This window comes from Aspergillus novofumigatus (assembly GCF_002847465.1).
Source record: "Aspergillus novofumigatus IBT 16806 chromosome Unknown P174scaffold_2, whole genome shotgun sequence".
NCBI classification, from domain to species: Eukaryota; Fungi; Ascomycota; class Eurotiomycetes; order Eurotiales; family Aspergillaceae; genus Aspergillus; species Aspergillus novofumigatus.
The window spans coordinates 808,280-824,567 of NW_020194275.1; the positions used below are offsets into that span (position 1 = coordinate 808,280).

The 16,288-nt window shown below is 49.3% G+C and overlaps 4 protein-coding genes across 4 annotated transcripts; all 4 read left to right on the top strand.

The window, feature by feature from the left end:
* The first annotated feature begins 895 nt into the window (after positions 1-895).
* Positions 896-2,340, top strand: P174DRAFT_81344 (elongation of very long chain fatty acids protein). Its single transcript, XM_024832466.1, has 3 exons — positions 896-1,465; positions 1,523-1,805; positions 1,859-2,340. The coding sequence occupies exons 1-3, from the start codon at positions 1,055-1,057 to the stop codon at positions 2,197-2,199; spliced, it is 1,035 nt and encodes a 344-aa protein (XP_024685162.1). The 5' UTR covers positions 896-1,054; the 3' UTR covers positions 2,200-2,340.
* Positions 2,282-2,782, top strand: P174DRAFT_81347 (uncharacterized protein). Its single transcript, XM_024832467.1, has one exon. It carries the CDS (start codon positions 2,481-2,483, stop codon positions 2,745-2,747), a length of 267 nt encoding a protein of 88 aa, XP_024685163.1. The 5' UTR covers positions 2,282-2,480; the 3' UTR covers positions 2,748-2,782.
* Positions 2,783-7,810: 5,028 nt separating this feature from the next.
* Positions 7,811-9,357, top strand: P174DRAFT_428107 (uncharacterized protein; the record flags this gene model as incomplete). The annotated part of the gene is made up of 2 exons (XM_024825490.1): positions 7,811-8,246; positions 8,309-9,357. The coding sequence occupies 2 exons, from the start codon at positions 7,811-7,813 to the stop codon at positions 9,355-9,357; spliced, it is 1,485 nt and encodes a 494-aa protein (XP_024685164.1).
* Positions 9,358-11,702: 2,345 nt separating this feature from the next.
* Positions 11,703-16,010, top strand: P174DRAFT_417593 (putative nicotinamide nucleotide transhydrogenase; the record flags this gene model as incomplete). Its single annotated transcript, XM_024824615.1, has 20 exons — positions 11,703-11,799; positions 11,864-12,419; positions 12,489-12,578; positions 12,632-12,638; positions 12,683-12,745; positions 12,795-13,055; positions 13,108-13,225; positions 13,282-13,737; positions 13,798-13,950; positions 14,001-14,141; positions 14,192-14,353; positions 14,424-14,594; positions 14,642-14,896; positions 14,945-15,078; positions 15,127-15,276; positions 15,324-15,432; positions 15,502-15,561; positions 15,617-15,805; positions 15,856-15,930; positions 15,979-16,010. 20 exons carry the CDS (start codon positions 11,703-11,705, stop codon positions 16,008-16,010), a joined length of 3,279 nt encoding a protein of 1,092 aa, XP_024685165.1.
* Between the last annotated feature and the right edge of the window lie 278 nt (positions 16,011-16,288).

Consider the following 16,288-nt stretch of genomic DNA (forward strand, 5'->3'; position numbering starts at 1 on the left):
GGGTTTCCTCTAATTCTCGATCAGCTAACATGTGGATATCAACTTAAACCAAAAATCAGACGCCCCGTTGTTGAACGAGTCCAAAGTTTCTACCATGGTACTACCCTCGACTCCCTTTTTGTGCTACTTGACCAGTCACAGCAGTCAGTCCTCATCTGTAGGAGAGCATTGATATGGAAAACGCCAAGATAGCTTCAACCAGTTGAAAACGAGTTGGTTTCAGTTTCAACTTTCTTTTGCACTATTGTTTGTGATACATGGCAAATCGAGCATGTGAAAGCCGGCTTAATTTGTGGTTCGAGACGACTGCTGCCCGGGCTCCTCTGATATCAACCGAATGGGGATCAACGTCGAAGGTGACACTCCATGAGCGGGATCAATGGACTGATATAAATACCTTTCTCATTCTCACTACGAGTATCCGGATACAGAAGACGCAGCATCTACATAAATAACTCTTAAGATGTTGCGTGCTGGATACACGCGGAATCTCGGAAGCACATAATCCGCTAAGAGAGAAACCTGAAAAGTGCCCCTTATTTTCCTTAATATTCAGGCGACCGAGGCAGCGCTAGTCCCTGTTGGGCGACTGCGGACACGCCGGGAGACCCGAAAAGAAGGGGACGATCGGCCATTGGGCGCTTCTGATTCGATGATTTTTGGTTTTCCTCTCTCCTTGCGGACAAACCTAAGGTGCCAGCCTAAGGAAGCAGCCTCTTTCAGGTCTCGTCTCATCGCTGTCCTCAAAAAACTCACTCCACTTTCTCTTTCCTCTGTCTATCTCGTTGCAACCTCCCAGATTTCCTGCATCCTATTTCGTCTTCTTATTCTCCTTCTTCCTCCTGTTTTTACTACTTCCCTTTCTCTTCTCCAATTCTTCTCTTCGTTAGTCACTCCTTGAGTGCTCTTCTTGTTTGCGCTCTTTCCTCGCCGCGTTGACGGCGCCAACGAAAAGTCGGGGTCGCTTTTAAGGGGTTCCTTTCCAGTCAACGTTCCCGTACTGTTCACTATCTGCGACCTATCTCGGTAATAGATACGTCTCGCACTATTCATCATGGCGCTCGAATTACTGCAGAACTTGCCCCGTCCGACAATTGATCGGCCGTTTGGTATTCACCTATGGCCCATCTTCGACAAGGCCTTCGAGGTCGTTGTGGGCTACCCAGCCAGCGAATTCAAGTTCGTCGAGGGTGTGACGCCAATGTCTACCTTCAAGGAGACAGCGATTGCGCTCGTGGCCTACTACATCATCATCTTCGGTGGTCGCGAGTTGATGAAGAACCGCCCAGCTTTCAAGCTCAACACACTGTTCATGATCCACAACTTCTACCTGACCGCGATCAGCGCAACTCTACTCGCTCTCTTCATTGAGCAGCTTTTGCCTACGCTCTACAGGCACGGTCTCTTCTTCAGCATTTGCGATCACCAGGGTGGATGGACCCAGCCCCTCATCGTCCTGTACTATGTAAGTGATCTCCTGATCTCGAGGCTTGAAGTGCTGGCCGGCTGACAGAGAGGACAGCTCAACTATCTGACCAAGTACCTCGAACTTCTCGATACCGTCTTCCTGTTCCTCAAGAAGAAGCCCTTGACCTTCCTTCATACCTACCACCATGGTGCCACCGCCCTTCTGTGCTACACTCAGCTTATCGGTTTGACTGCTGTCCAATGGGTTGTCATTGATATCAATCTGCTTGTTCACGTTGTCATGTACTGGTACTACTTCCAGAGTGCTCGTGGCATTCGCATCTGGTGGAAGGAGTGGATCACCCGTCTCCAGATTATCCAGTTCGTTATCGACCTTGGTAAGTACCCTAGAAATATGCCTTTTGTCATACGTATGCTAACTGGGCATCAGGCTTTGTTTACTTCGCTTCTTACACCTACTTCTCTTCTACCTACTTCCCCTGGGCTCCCAACATGGGCAAGTGTGCCGGAGAGGAGTTTGCCGCTTTCTCGGGCATTGCTATCATCAGCTCTTACCTCTTCCTGTTCATCTCCTTCTACATTGCCACCTACAAGAAGACCGCCAAGACTGGTCGCCCTCGTCGCAACACTGGAAAGCAGTCCCTGGTTGACATGAAGAACTTTGAGGTCCCCTCCGTCACTCCTGCTGCCAATGGCAGCGCCACAGCGAACGGAGAGGCAGTGGCAAGTGGCCGGTCCAATGGTCCCGTCACTCGTTCTCGCAAGGCTTAGATGCAGAGCGGCTTGCGGGTGATTGAAGGGTCGAACTCACCTTGAGCGGTTCCTCTTCATGATACCTCCTGAAATATCGCCCCGTGTGTCTCATTCCTTCAACTGGTCTGAGCTTCTCCGATGATCGACAGCACGCGAACCGCCGTTGGTGTGCATGAAAACAAAATCCGAGCTCATTTAATTTTGCTTCAGAGATGTCTTTTCTGCTGCCTAGATTTTTTTATCACTGTTTAATGAATGACCTTATGATACTGGTCGCTTTCGCATTGCAATGAGCTCATATGGCGGTGTCACTTTGCAGCATGGGCAGTGCAAGGTCAGCACTGGGTGGATTACGAGTGTCTGGGGAGAAATGTCCAAGTTCCTTACCCGGAGACTTCGCAGAGCGACAAGATATTGCTCTGACGGTCTCCAGGTTGTATTTTACGTGCTACTTTTCTTCCTCTGTGTTTTTCTTGTCATGCTGCTGGTTGCAGCCATTTCCTCCTTCTGTCCTCCTATTCGCGCTTGTGATTCATACTTGCTTTTATTCTAGTATCTATAGATGACAGGTAAATAAATTTAATGGTGACGATATACCTTGTGTCCTTTGTACATTAGATCATGTTGTAGTCTGTCGCATTATAGACTTGAGGCCCGTCGTGGGTTGAGCTGTAATGCTCTGAGCCGAATGCTGTCCTGCTATTTCACAGGTATTTATAGCTGGTAGCAGTTTCAGAGCTCTTCATGACAATGCTTTCTATATTCATTTATGCTCTAGCTATATCGCTCTATAACCTTCTTAAACTACTAGTTATAGCCGCCTAGGAATACCTAGGTATAATATATATATCTTATACATATCTATAGAGTTAGATAATACTAACAAAGAGGCTAAGATTAACTAGAGGTATGTAAAGTATTACCTCTACTATATACTAGGGCCTAGTGGTATCTATTCCTATGCATTCCGGACAATCCACATCATCATCCATGACTGAACAAGAAACCGTTCATCGTACCGGGGTGACAGGTCGCCATCTCTATCGACATTTGTCATGACAAGCATATGGCCGTAGACTTCCCTTGGCCTCAGAGTGGTGGGTTATTACTCCAAGCAGTCCAGGTACCCGTAGAGGCTCGCGCACGCGCTTCTTTGGTCTCGGGTCGCGGGTACAGGTAGATAACAAGTGCTTGTTTGTTGGTATAGCAATGAGATGAGAGAGTGTGAGATTAAGAGTCGCAAGGCGTCAACGGCAGCTAGACATCTTCATCATGGTGACAGCGACACTCAGGGAAATGTCGATGCTGGATGGTCATGACTGGGTCAACTGCCATCCATGGTTATGGTTATAAAGAGCAGGCCCGGCTGAGGTTGAGTTGGAGCATTGACAGTATTGACATTGAGATGGAAACTGGGTTATGTGCGAGGCTGGACGAGAATCTGGTACATGCATTCTGGACTCCGTACTTCGTGCCTGGTCAGCATCCCTACGGTGTTTGTGTAGGGTGTGAGTATGGAGTAAGTCAGACGAATAAGAATAAGAGTACCTTATAAGGCGCCTACATTGGTCCTCATAGGCTGGGGAAGACTAAGAATGATATTGACAGGCCCGGACTGAGCCGTAGCAAGGGGTGAAGGGTAAGATTTGAGACATTGTCCTTCAGGGGCATGGCATGCGGAATGAAGACATGATGGGGAGAATTTGGCATTGCATCGTGGTTAACGAGGCATGAATGCGAAGGGTGAATAGTAGGATTGTAAGTATCCAACTAGGCGACTTCATCCTTCATACTTGGGTTGTGCTTTTCATCCCTCGACATCAACGAGGATGTCCATGTCTCCAAGGTGAATGTAGGCACATGAAGGGACTGCTGACCCTGACATTGAGGGTATGAAGGAGGACTCCGGATTCCTTGTTAAGGCTCAGTGAAGTTTTCTGGCGCGTGGACAAACATTGGGCCATGATAGGTACTAATCATCCGAGGTTGATATACAATGAATACCCACATGGTCATTCGGATGATGAAGAGTGCGCAATCTAGCAAATTCTAGTTCGTCGACTACAGAGGACCAAGGTGAGACATCGCCTCTGAGCGTCAACAGTGGTCTTTCCAAGGCCACTGTATGACCCACACTTCAAGGTCAGTATCCGCGTTCTACGCCATACTCTTGCAGAAAAGGGGATTGCCGGAGAACCCGCCAGTAGAGGCAAAGCTCAAGGCATTCGAATTGATAGTTGCTTTCTTAGGACGTCATGTGGGGAATAACGTCCCTAAGCGCTAGGACTGCGGTGCTCGGCGGGGAGCTTTGTGTCAGGTACAGTAGCCTGGGTCCTCTACTGGATACTCGGGAGACGGGATATGCATTCTCCATTTGATTGCAATTCGGTAGTGCCTTCTGCGCCGGGGAACTTCAGGGGAAGAGTTGAAAATTTGGAAGTTGTAGACATATGGAGTGGCAGTTGTGATTATCCGTGTGGAAAGAGAACAGAGACCCGACGGGCACTTGGTCGTCCTGAAGAAGCTTTTATACAGGTTCGATTGAGCAGCAAGGGAGAAATAGATGAGAGTACCAGCTACCAACGTAGAGGAGATGACAAGTTCTGCTTCGATATTTTACGGACGTTTCAACCAGCCATCTGTTGACATACGGAATCATGTTTGTTGTTAGCAGCCTGGCAGATTACCGACGCCACGATCAAGTGGTGCAGATGATAGATCCAAGTATGCATGGCTACCTGGGAATTATCTGCGTCGGTTGGAGTGAGTGTGATCTATGCATGACCATCCGCCTTTCATTGGTAAAGGACAGCAGTTTCAACGCTCAAGCGGACGTTGTTGATGTTGATATTGCTGATCAACACTCCGGGTTTTGCTTTTTGATACTACGGTAAAGCTGGAGATAGGAGTGCTGGTCATCGAGGACGCGGTCGACGTGGAGGAGGTTGACGCAAGGAGAAAAGCATAAAATGCGAATTGCCAATACAGCTTGCATCCATGTACTCCATATCGTCTTATTCGAACGCTCAAGAGATTGGGGGATGATGTTTCCTGCCACCAAGCATTCAAGGCTTCAACCAAGAAATCCACTTGATCATGTAACTGGGGAACCAGCACTGCATTGGGACTATCAGGATTAACAACAAAAGGGGATGGATTATGTTATCTCCTGCGTAGGTCCTTGGCAAATGCAGCATTAAGGACAAGCACATCCTCAATATGCACCGGAGCACCATGGTGTTTCACACTGCAACCACAGTTGGACACGTACCAATCCAATGGTGCCAGTAACTACAACGAACCATCTGCAAACCAACCTGCTTTTTCCTCGCTTCTCGGGAGGTCTGAGGGTTCAGCAAGTCAGAACCATTTCCTTACTACAGGGAGCGTAGAGTTTCTGAGTCAGTCTGTTACACTTGGCGCTGAAGACAGTTGATGATGTGGACGAGTGTCGACCAGCCACCGCAGAAAAGTATCGTCCCTACCTTATCTTACTGACCACGTCGGCACGGAGCCAGAATCTCTACTTCGATCACTTAGGCTTGAATGATTTTCCATTGATTTTCCATTATCTACCTAGGTTTATTGCGGTTGGTGTTCAATTATTTTTCCGCTTAAGTTCAGCGTCGTTCTGTCTTGACACAGTTCGAAACTGCGAGCGAACCACTCTGAGACTTTCTGAAACCGCCGTATCCGGCTGGGCTATCCGAAGTTGGCCATACTGCCGCTTGTCAGTGGTGAGAGTCGAGTCCACTTGGATGGTTGCTGCAAGGGTTAGGATGGATTTCCTGCAGGGAGGTCATCCAGCTATTATCTACCGTGGAGCTTTCAAAATCTCCTATTGGTTCTCGGTTGTTCTGTCGAGCTTTTGGTCGTCTCGATGTGCCCAAAAATAAGCCGAAATCACAAATATGCGCCCGCCAAAGGAGAAATCGAAAAATCAAGCCATAAACGAGTGGAAACCGGACTCGGCGATAATTCGCTTCGCTGGGCTGCTGGTGGATGATGGTGCGTTTGAGTTAAAGACGCCCCACAATGGTGTAGCAGCGGGTCTACCTTGGCAACTCGTCAGGAACATCTTACACATCACACTCGGCAAGCTTTTGCCAGAACGGTATGATATGATCTGCTATTATCCATCTATCTGTGTACTGCATTAATGCTGCGGCATAACTGCTTCGTACGTACGCGGCTTTGTGGAGACCCGACCTATCCAATTGCAACTGTGCGATGATAATGGGTGGTCAGAGCATTTGGTGGCTTGAGATATCGACATGAGAATCAGGGCAGAGAACGAGAGAACTGATCACCGACTAAGAAGGCAAACGGGCCTTCGAGAAGGCAGCTCGACCAGCAGTCCACATCGCTGAACCTGTTGTGGATCAATCATACTTCGAACTGGGCATTTCTTCTCCATCAGCGACGCAACTCTTACTTCTCAGGAAGACAGGCAGATCAGCAAGAGCGTAGAACATCTAAACTTCTCTACTCCTCCGTACCAAAGTAGTACAGTCTATCTACTCTACCACATGGCCCCGGCTCTTGGCCCGAATACTTAGCGCGTGTCTTGGCCGAGTCCATCTTCCTGTCTTAGATCCGTATGTCTGAGAGGGTTGCCCGTTAGCGCTACCCAAACGATCCTTCCTATGCCCGTTGAGGTGGACAATGCAGACCTGCAATCAAGCTGTTGCCGCAAAAATTTTCCTAATCGAAGAGCTTGCATTAAGAATACGCTATCCCTGGACTATTTTTGCTCCGCAAGCATTGACCTCTGATTTCCTATCAAATGACAGCTCACGTTGATACGTCGAATTTTCTCCAACCTTCGTGGTGCCCCATATGATTCTGAATGAATGGCGCAAATGACACTTTACATGAAATGGCCTAACGCTCACACTCTCACAGCTTTATTTTCCTTTTTTTAATTCGGGGCTCGGCGATAATGCAGGGTTTTAGTGAGGAACTCCAAATGCAAGGGTTGCTCTCCGGATAATCCTGAGGCAACGGTTCCCTCCTTGTCCTGCAGGAGGCAGGCAAGGACGAACCGCCGACGTAAGCACTGTCCATTGCAGTTCCAACATAGTCGGTCCTGATTCTGGCCCAGCGTGAAAAAAAGAAAAGGGGAAGAGAAAGAGGGCAAAGAAAGGCGCAACAATTCTTCTCAAGTGCACGTGTGAACGGCTGTTTTCCCTATTTTTGCGCTGATATTGACTAACCCGACTGTGGACCGAGCTCTTGTTAGTCCGTCCTCTTTGGCGGTTGTATAATCTGATGGCATCGAAGGTGGTCTCCTCCTTGTTCAAAAAAAACCTTCCAGGGTAGGATCCACTCCTTTAGAGCATGCCAACCCGTGTGGGACAAGAGGAGATAGAAAATATCCAAATATCCAGGATTAATATATCCTTGTCTATATCCCGTGAACTACTGCTCTCTTCCCCTGTTCCCCTGGGTCAATCACCACACTCTTTTGACATACTGCACTCCTTCGTCCACCCTTGATGACCTTCAGGATCTGAGACCCTTGGACTTCTTCATTCTCCATTTACTAATCTCTTGCCTTATTGTCTGAAGAAGTCTCCTTCACTGGCCTGTTGGGTGCTCATCTTCTTATTCTGCATTCACATAGAAAATGTACCAATCCGCGGATTCTCTCAGTCTCGATTACACAAACCAGCAGCTCTTGCCACGACGTTACGAGTCGGACGAGGAAGAGATATCAGAGTCGGAACATGGTGGACACGATAACGCTTTCTCACCCGTTGATGACACTACGGGGACGTTTTCTGATATGAGCACGGAAGAGCTATCTCGCGGCGTTGAGCCTGAGCCAGAGAACCGTCAAATTGCCCGGCTGCTTGCTCCCTACCCGTCGAGAGGAAGGAAGTCGCGTCCCGTATCAATAGATACAGTGAAGCGAAGCAGCAATGCAACCTTTGCCACCGACTCCATCGTCTACGACGACGAGGACGATGATGATGATGTGATTATCGAGCTGCCTCCTCCGGATCAAATGTCACCACTTCAGTCACCAATCTTCTTACAGCCAACTGTTTATGTGCCCCGGGGTCGCCCGGATCATCGGCTGCTCGGTCGATGAGATCGCCGTCTCCCACCTCTGTCTTCTCAGTGGAAGATACCGACGTCCTCGTGGCTGAGCAGGTCACATATGTGGAACCTATGGCCAAACCTCACTTGATTCAAATCAGTCCCGAGCAATCTTATTTCCTGCCTGTTGCGTCGGCTGACGAGAAGCAAGACACCTTTTGCAAGCATAGCTCAAGCAACGCCTCCGATGAGGATGCTTGCAAGGGTATCTACTCGCTCAGACAGGCAGCCAAGTCTCAACCTCTACTTATCTCAGGCGAGTCTGATAGAGCGAATGCAAAGCAGCTCAAACGCAACAGTGTCTCGGTAGCCGGGCACTCATCGGGATCGGCTAAGGAGTTAAAACGCATTGAGGTGCCAAAGTCTAGTGCCACGATGCAGTCGCTGTCCGAAGTCCCCGAGATTCCCCAGCCCTTGTCGCCCCGCTTTCGCTCTAGGACATTTTCCGGCGCAAGAGCGTTACCCGCCCAGAAGCTGCCCTCACTATATACTGCCGTACGCTCGCGTTTACCCGCCGAATCCCTCCGACGGCCCCCTTCGTTGCGAAGCTTGAGTAGTGCGAGCGTCTTACTCTCGCACACCCGACACGCTTCCACGTCCGCAGGCTTGGACACTCGCACAGCATCCACCTCCGCATCCCACATGCGCGTGAGCTCTGAACAGTCATCCCCGCTACAAACATGTCGCACTCCTTCTCCTATCCTTCAAAATTCTACTCCATACTACTCCTCGCCAACTTTCTGCCGAGACCGATCCGGTTCTGTGTACAGCAACAGCAGTGCACCCACACCGACCAGCTATCGCCCACCCCCTCCGGTGCGGAACTCCACTATGCATTCTTTCAAATCATCCTACTCCAGCAGCCTTCGATCGGAAGCGGAGAGTGTCCACAGTCTGGATGCACCTGAGCCAGTCGATCAGGCAGGAAAGTCTACTGTGAGCCGAAAGAAGAGCCTGAAGCGCAGCAAGCTCTCGAATCGGGAGGGCAAGGAACAGTCCACCGCTAAGAGCATCATGGGCTTTATGCTGAGAGGGAGGAGGAAATCTACCATCTGGAACCATCGATCATAGCATGGCTTTTACCTTTTGCTTCTTTCGTATTTCTTTTCTTCATTCTTGGGTTCTATTTATTGGCGAAAGGCGTTACCCCTCAAGCGATATCCTCCTTAATTTGGTTAATGGCGGCTTTCTGATTTTGGGAAATTGGATTTTGTCTGTACTGTCCTTCTGTCTACCCTATTGTCTATTTCTTACTGTATAATGTCTATTGACTGGACCAATCATCGCTGGATGCCTCCTGGACTGAGGTTGGAGTCCTTCTTTGTCATCGACTACCATGACGAGTTGCAAGAATTTGGAATGAAGATTATTCTGGTTCGTTTTCTCGCGTACAATTTACCTTAGATTATCAATCGTCGTAGACAATCAGACAGTTAGCGAAGTTGGCCTGCCATACCAGCCATGACCACAGGGATCATTATCCTGATGAATATTCTACAGCCATGGTCTCTTCAACTGATTGTCCATGTTACCTTCTAAGTTCCGCAACACAACTTGGGAAATCCGTTTGCTGGACTGGCTAAAGGTTTTCGTTCTGTTTGCTAATGGAAGCTCATGCGCTGTCTGTTGATATCCGCAAAAGGAAGATCGCTTTGACGTCCTGTGGTTGCTTTATGGTGTAGACGCTGCAGATTCACTACGTCATATTTCTTGCGTGGTAGATGCCCTCTGTTTGAGCTGATTTGTAGTCCTGTCTTGACAAAAGAATGATGTCTCAGAACGCTCTCTATGCTCGCCAATCTTGCCTATAGATATCATGATGCTCATCTTTCCTGCTCTTCTGCCACGCTACTATGTACCACTTATATGCACCATGAGTTGATCGGAACACACGTCTATATACCAGGGTAAATGCTCTGTCGCCCTTCTTGTGGAACCGTTGTGTTACCAGAGGCATACTACGTTTATTCCTTCAGAACCTACAACTATTTCGACCATCTCAGCTCCTACGGCGACTATAAGTCAACAACAACTGTCTTGGTCATGATCAAGCCCTGAGAGTGAGAGTCCTCAACGGCTGAAACTGGCTACCCTCACACATAGTTTCCTCGGTCTTGAATCTTCGTGTATCTCGGAATCGTGCGCTTCGGTCTTCATTGTTCAGTTGTAGTGCTAGGCGCTCATTGGCGTCGTTCGAGAACATCCAAAGCCACATTTAGAACTATTTGAAATATGTATGGAGATAGAAGCATGGCACTGTGTGCTTCAAAGCGTGTCGGATTGATACTCATCTTGAACGGCTCGATGCATTTTCTGCCGCCTCCCTCTATACCTCCACGCGAAACACCTCCCATGCTAGTTCGTGCTGGTTGGCGTCAAGTCCCTATGGCCGAAGGAATGCAGAAGTCTACAATCTTCGAACCCTCAAACCGATATATGTCTCGCCGCGGAGCTTGAGCAGTCTTTTCTGTCAAGATATTATATAAGCGACATATCTGCAGGGCTAAGCCACAAGATGCATATTGCCTGGCGCTGCCTCAAACTGGCTGCCTTATCGGCGTAGTACGACGGGACTGTGGGGGTTTGTATCACCTGCGGGATGATTTCGGGTAGGTCTTAGAGGTTTGGAGCTTGACATTTGTAGAGCGTGTTAACATTTCAAATCCGTTTCAAACATTCATTTTTCAGGACTTTGATGGCAGTGTCATTTTGATGACCATTAAATAATGAATGCTCAGTAATTGTGTGGATCCATAGCATAGTAAAAATAGTAGTGGAGTGCCTCCGGCAACTTCCCCACATGATCCCCAGCTTTCCCCTCATTTTCTCTTGTTGAGCTTGCAGGGAATAAATAATAGGGATATTTGGATACTATGCGTGGCAGCCACTGTTGCATCGATCGAATTATGTACAGTACGGGGGCGCTGCACACCAATCAGGATGACCTATCCTGATTGATCACACCTCTTCCTGAGGATTCACTCGTGGAATTCGTTCTTTGTGTCGCGCCTGATCAATCATTATTTCCCCGCCACGCCCAGCAACGCCGAAGTCTTCTCCCCCTTCTTTGCGGGAGTCCGTTCAGACTCCATCCAATGTTCGTTCTCGATTTGCGTTGCTCCTATCGCTAGACCGGGGCCAAGTAACCAGAGTCACAGCGCGTATCAAAAGGTAGGCAACCTACTCCAATCAGTTCTAGGATTCGCGGATTGACCTCTTCCTTCATCCCTGTATAGGTCGGGTACCACTTATCCGCGTCGACTCCGCACTATTTACCACCGATCTTCCCCTCCCTTCCATCTCACCTTTGCTTTGCAGTTCACGCCCTTGCCTCTGTCGATGGGTTGAGAATTCCAGGAATGATATCTCTGTCGGACGGCTCACGACACTATATCCTCGAGTAGTTGTTCTTGACGATGAGTGTGCCTTTGACCCTGCGGTCGGCTCTGGGGCCGTCTCGGACGGCTTGCAGATCCCACCTAGGGAAGTCATTGTTCTCACTGAACCATCTTTGTAAGCAGCTTTCTTGGTACTAGAGGGTCTGCTATTAGAGTACTAACTCTGCTTGAACTTTCAGCGGTTCAGGCACGACAGGTATACTACCTACTTCGCCAGAGCAACGACCATAAGCTCCCTTTCATCCCTCAGTGGCCGCAAATCACCAAGAGAACCGCGAGCAGCGCCTCTGCCCCGTCAAATGTACCCGTTGTCCCATACTCCTCGCTGACTGTTGGCGTCCCCTGCGAGACATGGCCCAACGAGCGCCGCGTGGCTCTCACACCGCAGAATGTGACTTTGCTACTAAAGAAAGGCTTCTCGCGCATACTAGTCGAGCGCGGTGCCGGCGAACAAGCCCAGATCCATGACCAGGCCTACGAACAAGCCGGAGCGACCCTGGTCAACCGAGCCGCTGTATGGTCCGAAAGTAACATCGTCTTGAAAGTCCGTAGTCCCCGACAGGAGGGCCCCATAGATGAAGTCGAAGCCCTTCGCCAGGGAAGCACCCTGATTTCGTTCTTGTATCCTGCCCAGAATAAACTGTTGGTAGAGGCTATTGCGTCACGCGAAGTCACGGCCTTCGCCATGGATATGATACCTCGGATTTCTCGTGCCCAGATATTCGATGCCCTCAGGTGAGTTACAACGGGCTTACGAGCAGGCGGGATCAAAAGATAGTTGATGGATGCTAACGGTGAGGCAAGCTCTATGGCCAATATCGCCGGGTATAAGGCTGTTTTAGAAGCGTCGAACCACTTTGGTCGTTTCTTAACTGGTCAAGTTACAGCTGCTGGGTAAGAGATGCGGAACCGATTGAGATATTGACCTGCTAACCCATGCTTCTTAGAAAGGTTGTTCACCTCCACGAAAAGGGAGCTGTTACTGATTGTTGCATTAGATACCTCCTAGTAAGGTCTTGGTTATTGGTGCTGGTGTGGCTGGTTTGAGCGCCATCGCTGCGGTAGGTCCGCCCTGCGTGACAGTCAAAGTTCTCTACCAACGATGCATAGGCCCGCCGCTTAGGTGCCATTGTCCGTGGCTTCGATACGCGCTCTGCTGCCCGTGAGCAGGTTCAATCTCTAGGCGCCGAATTCATCGAGGTCGAGATCCAGGAAGAAGGCGCTGGCCAGGGCGGATACGCGAAGGAAATGTCCAAGGAATTCTATGACGCGGAGATGAAGCTCTTCATGGAACAGGCCCGTGATGTTGATATCATTATCACTACAGCACTGATTCCAGGCAAGGCGGCACCAAAACTCATTACCAAGGAGGTCTGAATGATTCACAACCTCGTCCCTTGCGGCACGAGCTAATTCATAGTAGATGATCGCTGCCATGAAACCTGGATCTGTCATTGTTGATCTTGCAGCTGAGGCTGGTGGTAATTGTGAAGCAACGGTTCCAGGACAATTGGTCAATTACAACGGTGTCACTGTCATTGGTGAGTTTGACTTCAACCCTGTCCGATCTCAGTAAAATCCATGCTGACCATTTCAGGGTATACTGATTTTCCGTCACGCCTACCGACCCAAGCATCCACACTATATTCGAACAATATCACCAAGTTCCTTCTATCCATGGCACCGCAGGAGAAATCGTTCGGCATAGACCTGTCGGACGAGGTTGTGCGCGGCTCTATTGTCACCCTCAGCGGCGAGATATTGCCCCCAGCTCCACGACCAGCACCACCGCCACCTAAGCCGGCAGCTGCGGCAACTGCAGCCAAGGGACAAGCCGAGTTATCACTCACACCCTGGCAAAAGGCTACTCGCGATGTTGCAAGTGTTACAGCTGGTATGGGAACGGCACTTGCTCTGGGAAAAGCCACTGGTCCCATTTTCATGAGCAACATGATGACCTTTGGGCTTGCCGGTCTCGTCGGCTATCGTGCTGTATGGGGTGTTGCTCCAGCTCTCCACTCTCCTTTGATGAGTGTGACAAATGCAATCTCAGGTGAGCAGGCATCTTATTCCAGAAACCCGTTACTGTAGCATCCTCACGCATGGACTCTAGGCATGGTCGGCATCGGTGGTCTTTTCGTCATGGGTGGAGGCTATACGCCTAGCACGATCCCTGAAGCTCTCGGAGCGGTTTCGGTCCTGTTGGCATCAATGAACGTTGCTGGAGGTTTTGTTATTACCAAGCGAATGCTAGACATGTTCAAGCGTCAGTCTTCCACCTCTGATTAAAAAGATGAAGCACTTACCGTCCTGTAGGCCCGACTGACCCGCCCGAATATCCATGGCTCTACGCGATACCAGCTGTTATCTTCGGTGGCGGATTCATAGCAGCAGCTAGCACTGGAATGGCTGGTTTAGTGAGCGCTGGCTATCTCGTCAGCACTCTTCTCTGCATCAGTAAGTGGAGCTGTGTCGAACTTTCCGATCCGTGTACTAAAGGCGACCAGGCTCAATTTCTGGCCTTGCTTCCCAGCAAACTGCTCGCCGTGGAAATATCCTTGGTATTCTAGGAGTTGCTTCTGGTATACTTGCATCTCTTGCTGCTGTAGGATTTTCACCAGAGGTCTTGGCTCAATTCGGAGCAATGGCTGGCGGCGGTGCTCTAGTCGGTACGTTCTTTATGCCTGTTTCGGCTGAGTATCTATGGTTACTACAGGTGTTTGGCTCACATTCTTACAGGAGCATTAATTGGGCGCCGCATTACTCCAACTAGCTTACCTCAGACTGTGGCTGCCCTTCACTCAGTCGTCGGTCTGGCTGCTGTCCTCACAAGTATTGGAAGCGTGATGGCCGACATTGGTGACATTTCAACCTTGCATATGGTGACTGCGTATCTTGGTGTTCTCATTGGTATTAGCTCAGATTCTGGTGATTGATACACTACTGATACTGGACAGGTGGTGTTACATTTACTGGTTCCATTGTAGCTTTCCTGAAGCTTGCAGGCCGCCTGTCGTCAAAACCCACGATACTTCCCGGCCGCCACGTTATTAATTCGACTTTGCTTGGGACGAACCTGGCGACAATGGGAGCTTTCGTATCGATGGGCCCTGCATCGCCGCTCATTGCTGCTACGTGCTTGGGTGCGAATACCGTCCTAAGTTTCCTGAAAGGCTATACGACCACTGCTGCCATTGGAGGAGCTGATATGCGTATGTCCAGTCGCCCTCACATTGGAGCGAAAAACTAACATTATGAAGCTGTTGTCATCACCGTTCTCAATGCATACTCGGGATTCGCTCTGGTTGCAGAAGGCTTTATGCTCAACAATCCACTACTCACCAGCGTTGGATCGTTGATTGGGGTCAGCGGATCGATCTTGTCATACATCATGGTCAGTCCCTTTATGTGCTTATTTGAGGATCTCACTGACTAGGGTTAGTGTGTCGCTATGAACCGATCTCTTACCAATGTTCTCTTTGGTGGCATTGCGGCCCCTCAACAAGGGCAGAAGAAGATCGAGGGCCAGGTTACTCAGGTTACGGTGGATGACACGGTGGAAACCCTATCAAATGCAGAGAGCGTGATTATTGTATGTTGATGTTGACTCTTCAATGCTCGACGCTCACAGTGCTCCAGGTGGTCGGTTATGGCATGGCTGTGGCCAAGGCCCAATACGCGCTTGCAGAAATCGTCCGAATGTTGCGTGCTAAAGGCGTCAAAGTACGATTTGCCATCCATCCAGTTGGTACGTATCCTTCACCTCAGGCTATCTCGGCGGGTCCTAGAAGGATAGTTGACTGACCTGATGCTGCAGCTGGCCGCATGCCCGGACAATGCAATGTGCTTCTCGCTGAAGCTTCAGTGCCATATGACAGTAAGTCCCACCACACATTTCGAGGTCCCCCATAATAACGCTGACCCCGACAAAGTCGTACTCGAAATGGACGAGATAAACGACGATTTCCCGGACACGGACGTCACGCTGGTGATCGGTGCAAACGATACCGTCAACCCCATCGCCTTGGAGCCCGACTCTGCGATCTCCGGCATGCCTGTCCTGCATGCCTGGAAGAGCAAGGAAGTCATTGTGATGAAGCGCGGCATGTCCAGCGGATATGGTAAGTTCTTTCTTTCACGCTATCCGGAACGTATCACTAAGAGAATATAGCCGACGTTCCCAACCCCATGTTCTACATGCCTGGTACGAGGATGTTGTTTGGAGATGCGAAAGCGTCTTGTGACGGTGAGTTTTCTTCTTGTCAACTTTAGGGCCGATTCTAACTAGGTATAGCCATCAAAGCTGGACTTGAGGCACGCAAGTGAAAGTGTTACAGGAATCTTTGTTTTTTGATTTATTTGATATGAGTCGTTGTTTGTTTTACATCTGTTGTATATGCCTTGCATGCTCTATATACACCATGACATAGTCAGTATATTACAAGAGTTTTTGTCTGCCATGAGATCAATGCTAGTTTCTTTCCAGATTATTCCGGGTAATTGAATGCGTTCCTCGAGACATGTGTAGACGGCTACATCATGATCTCCTACGTACAAACCCGGCCGAGCTACATATATCAGGTGCCTCTAAGCAGAAACCAAGG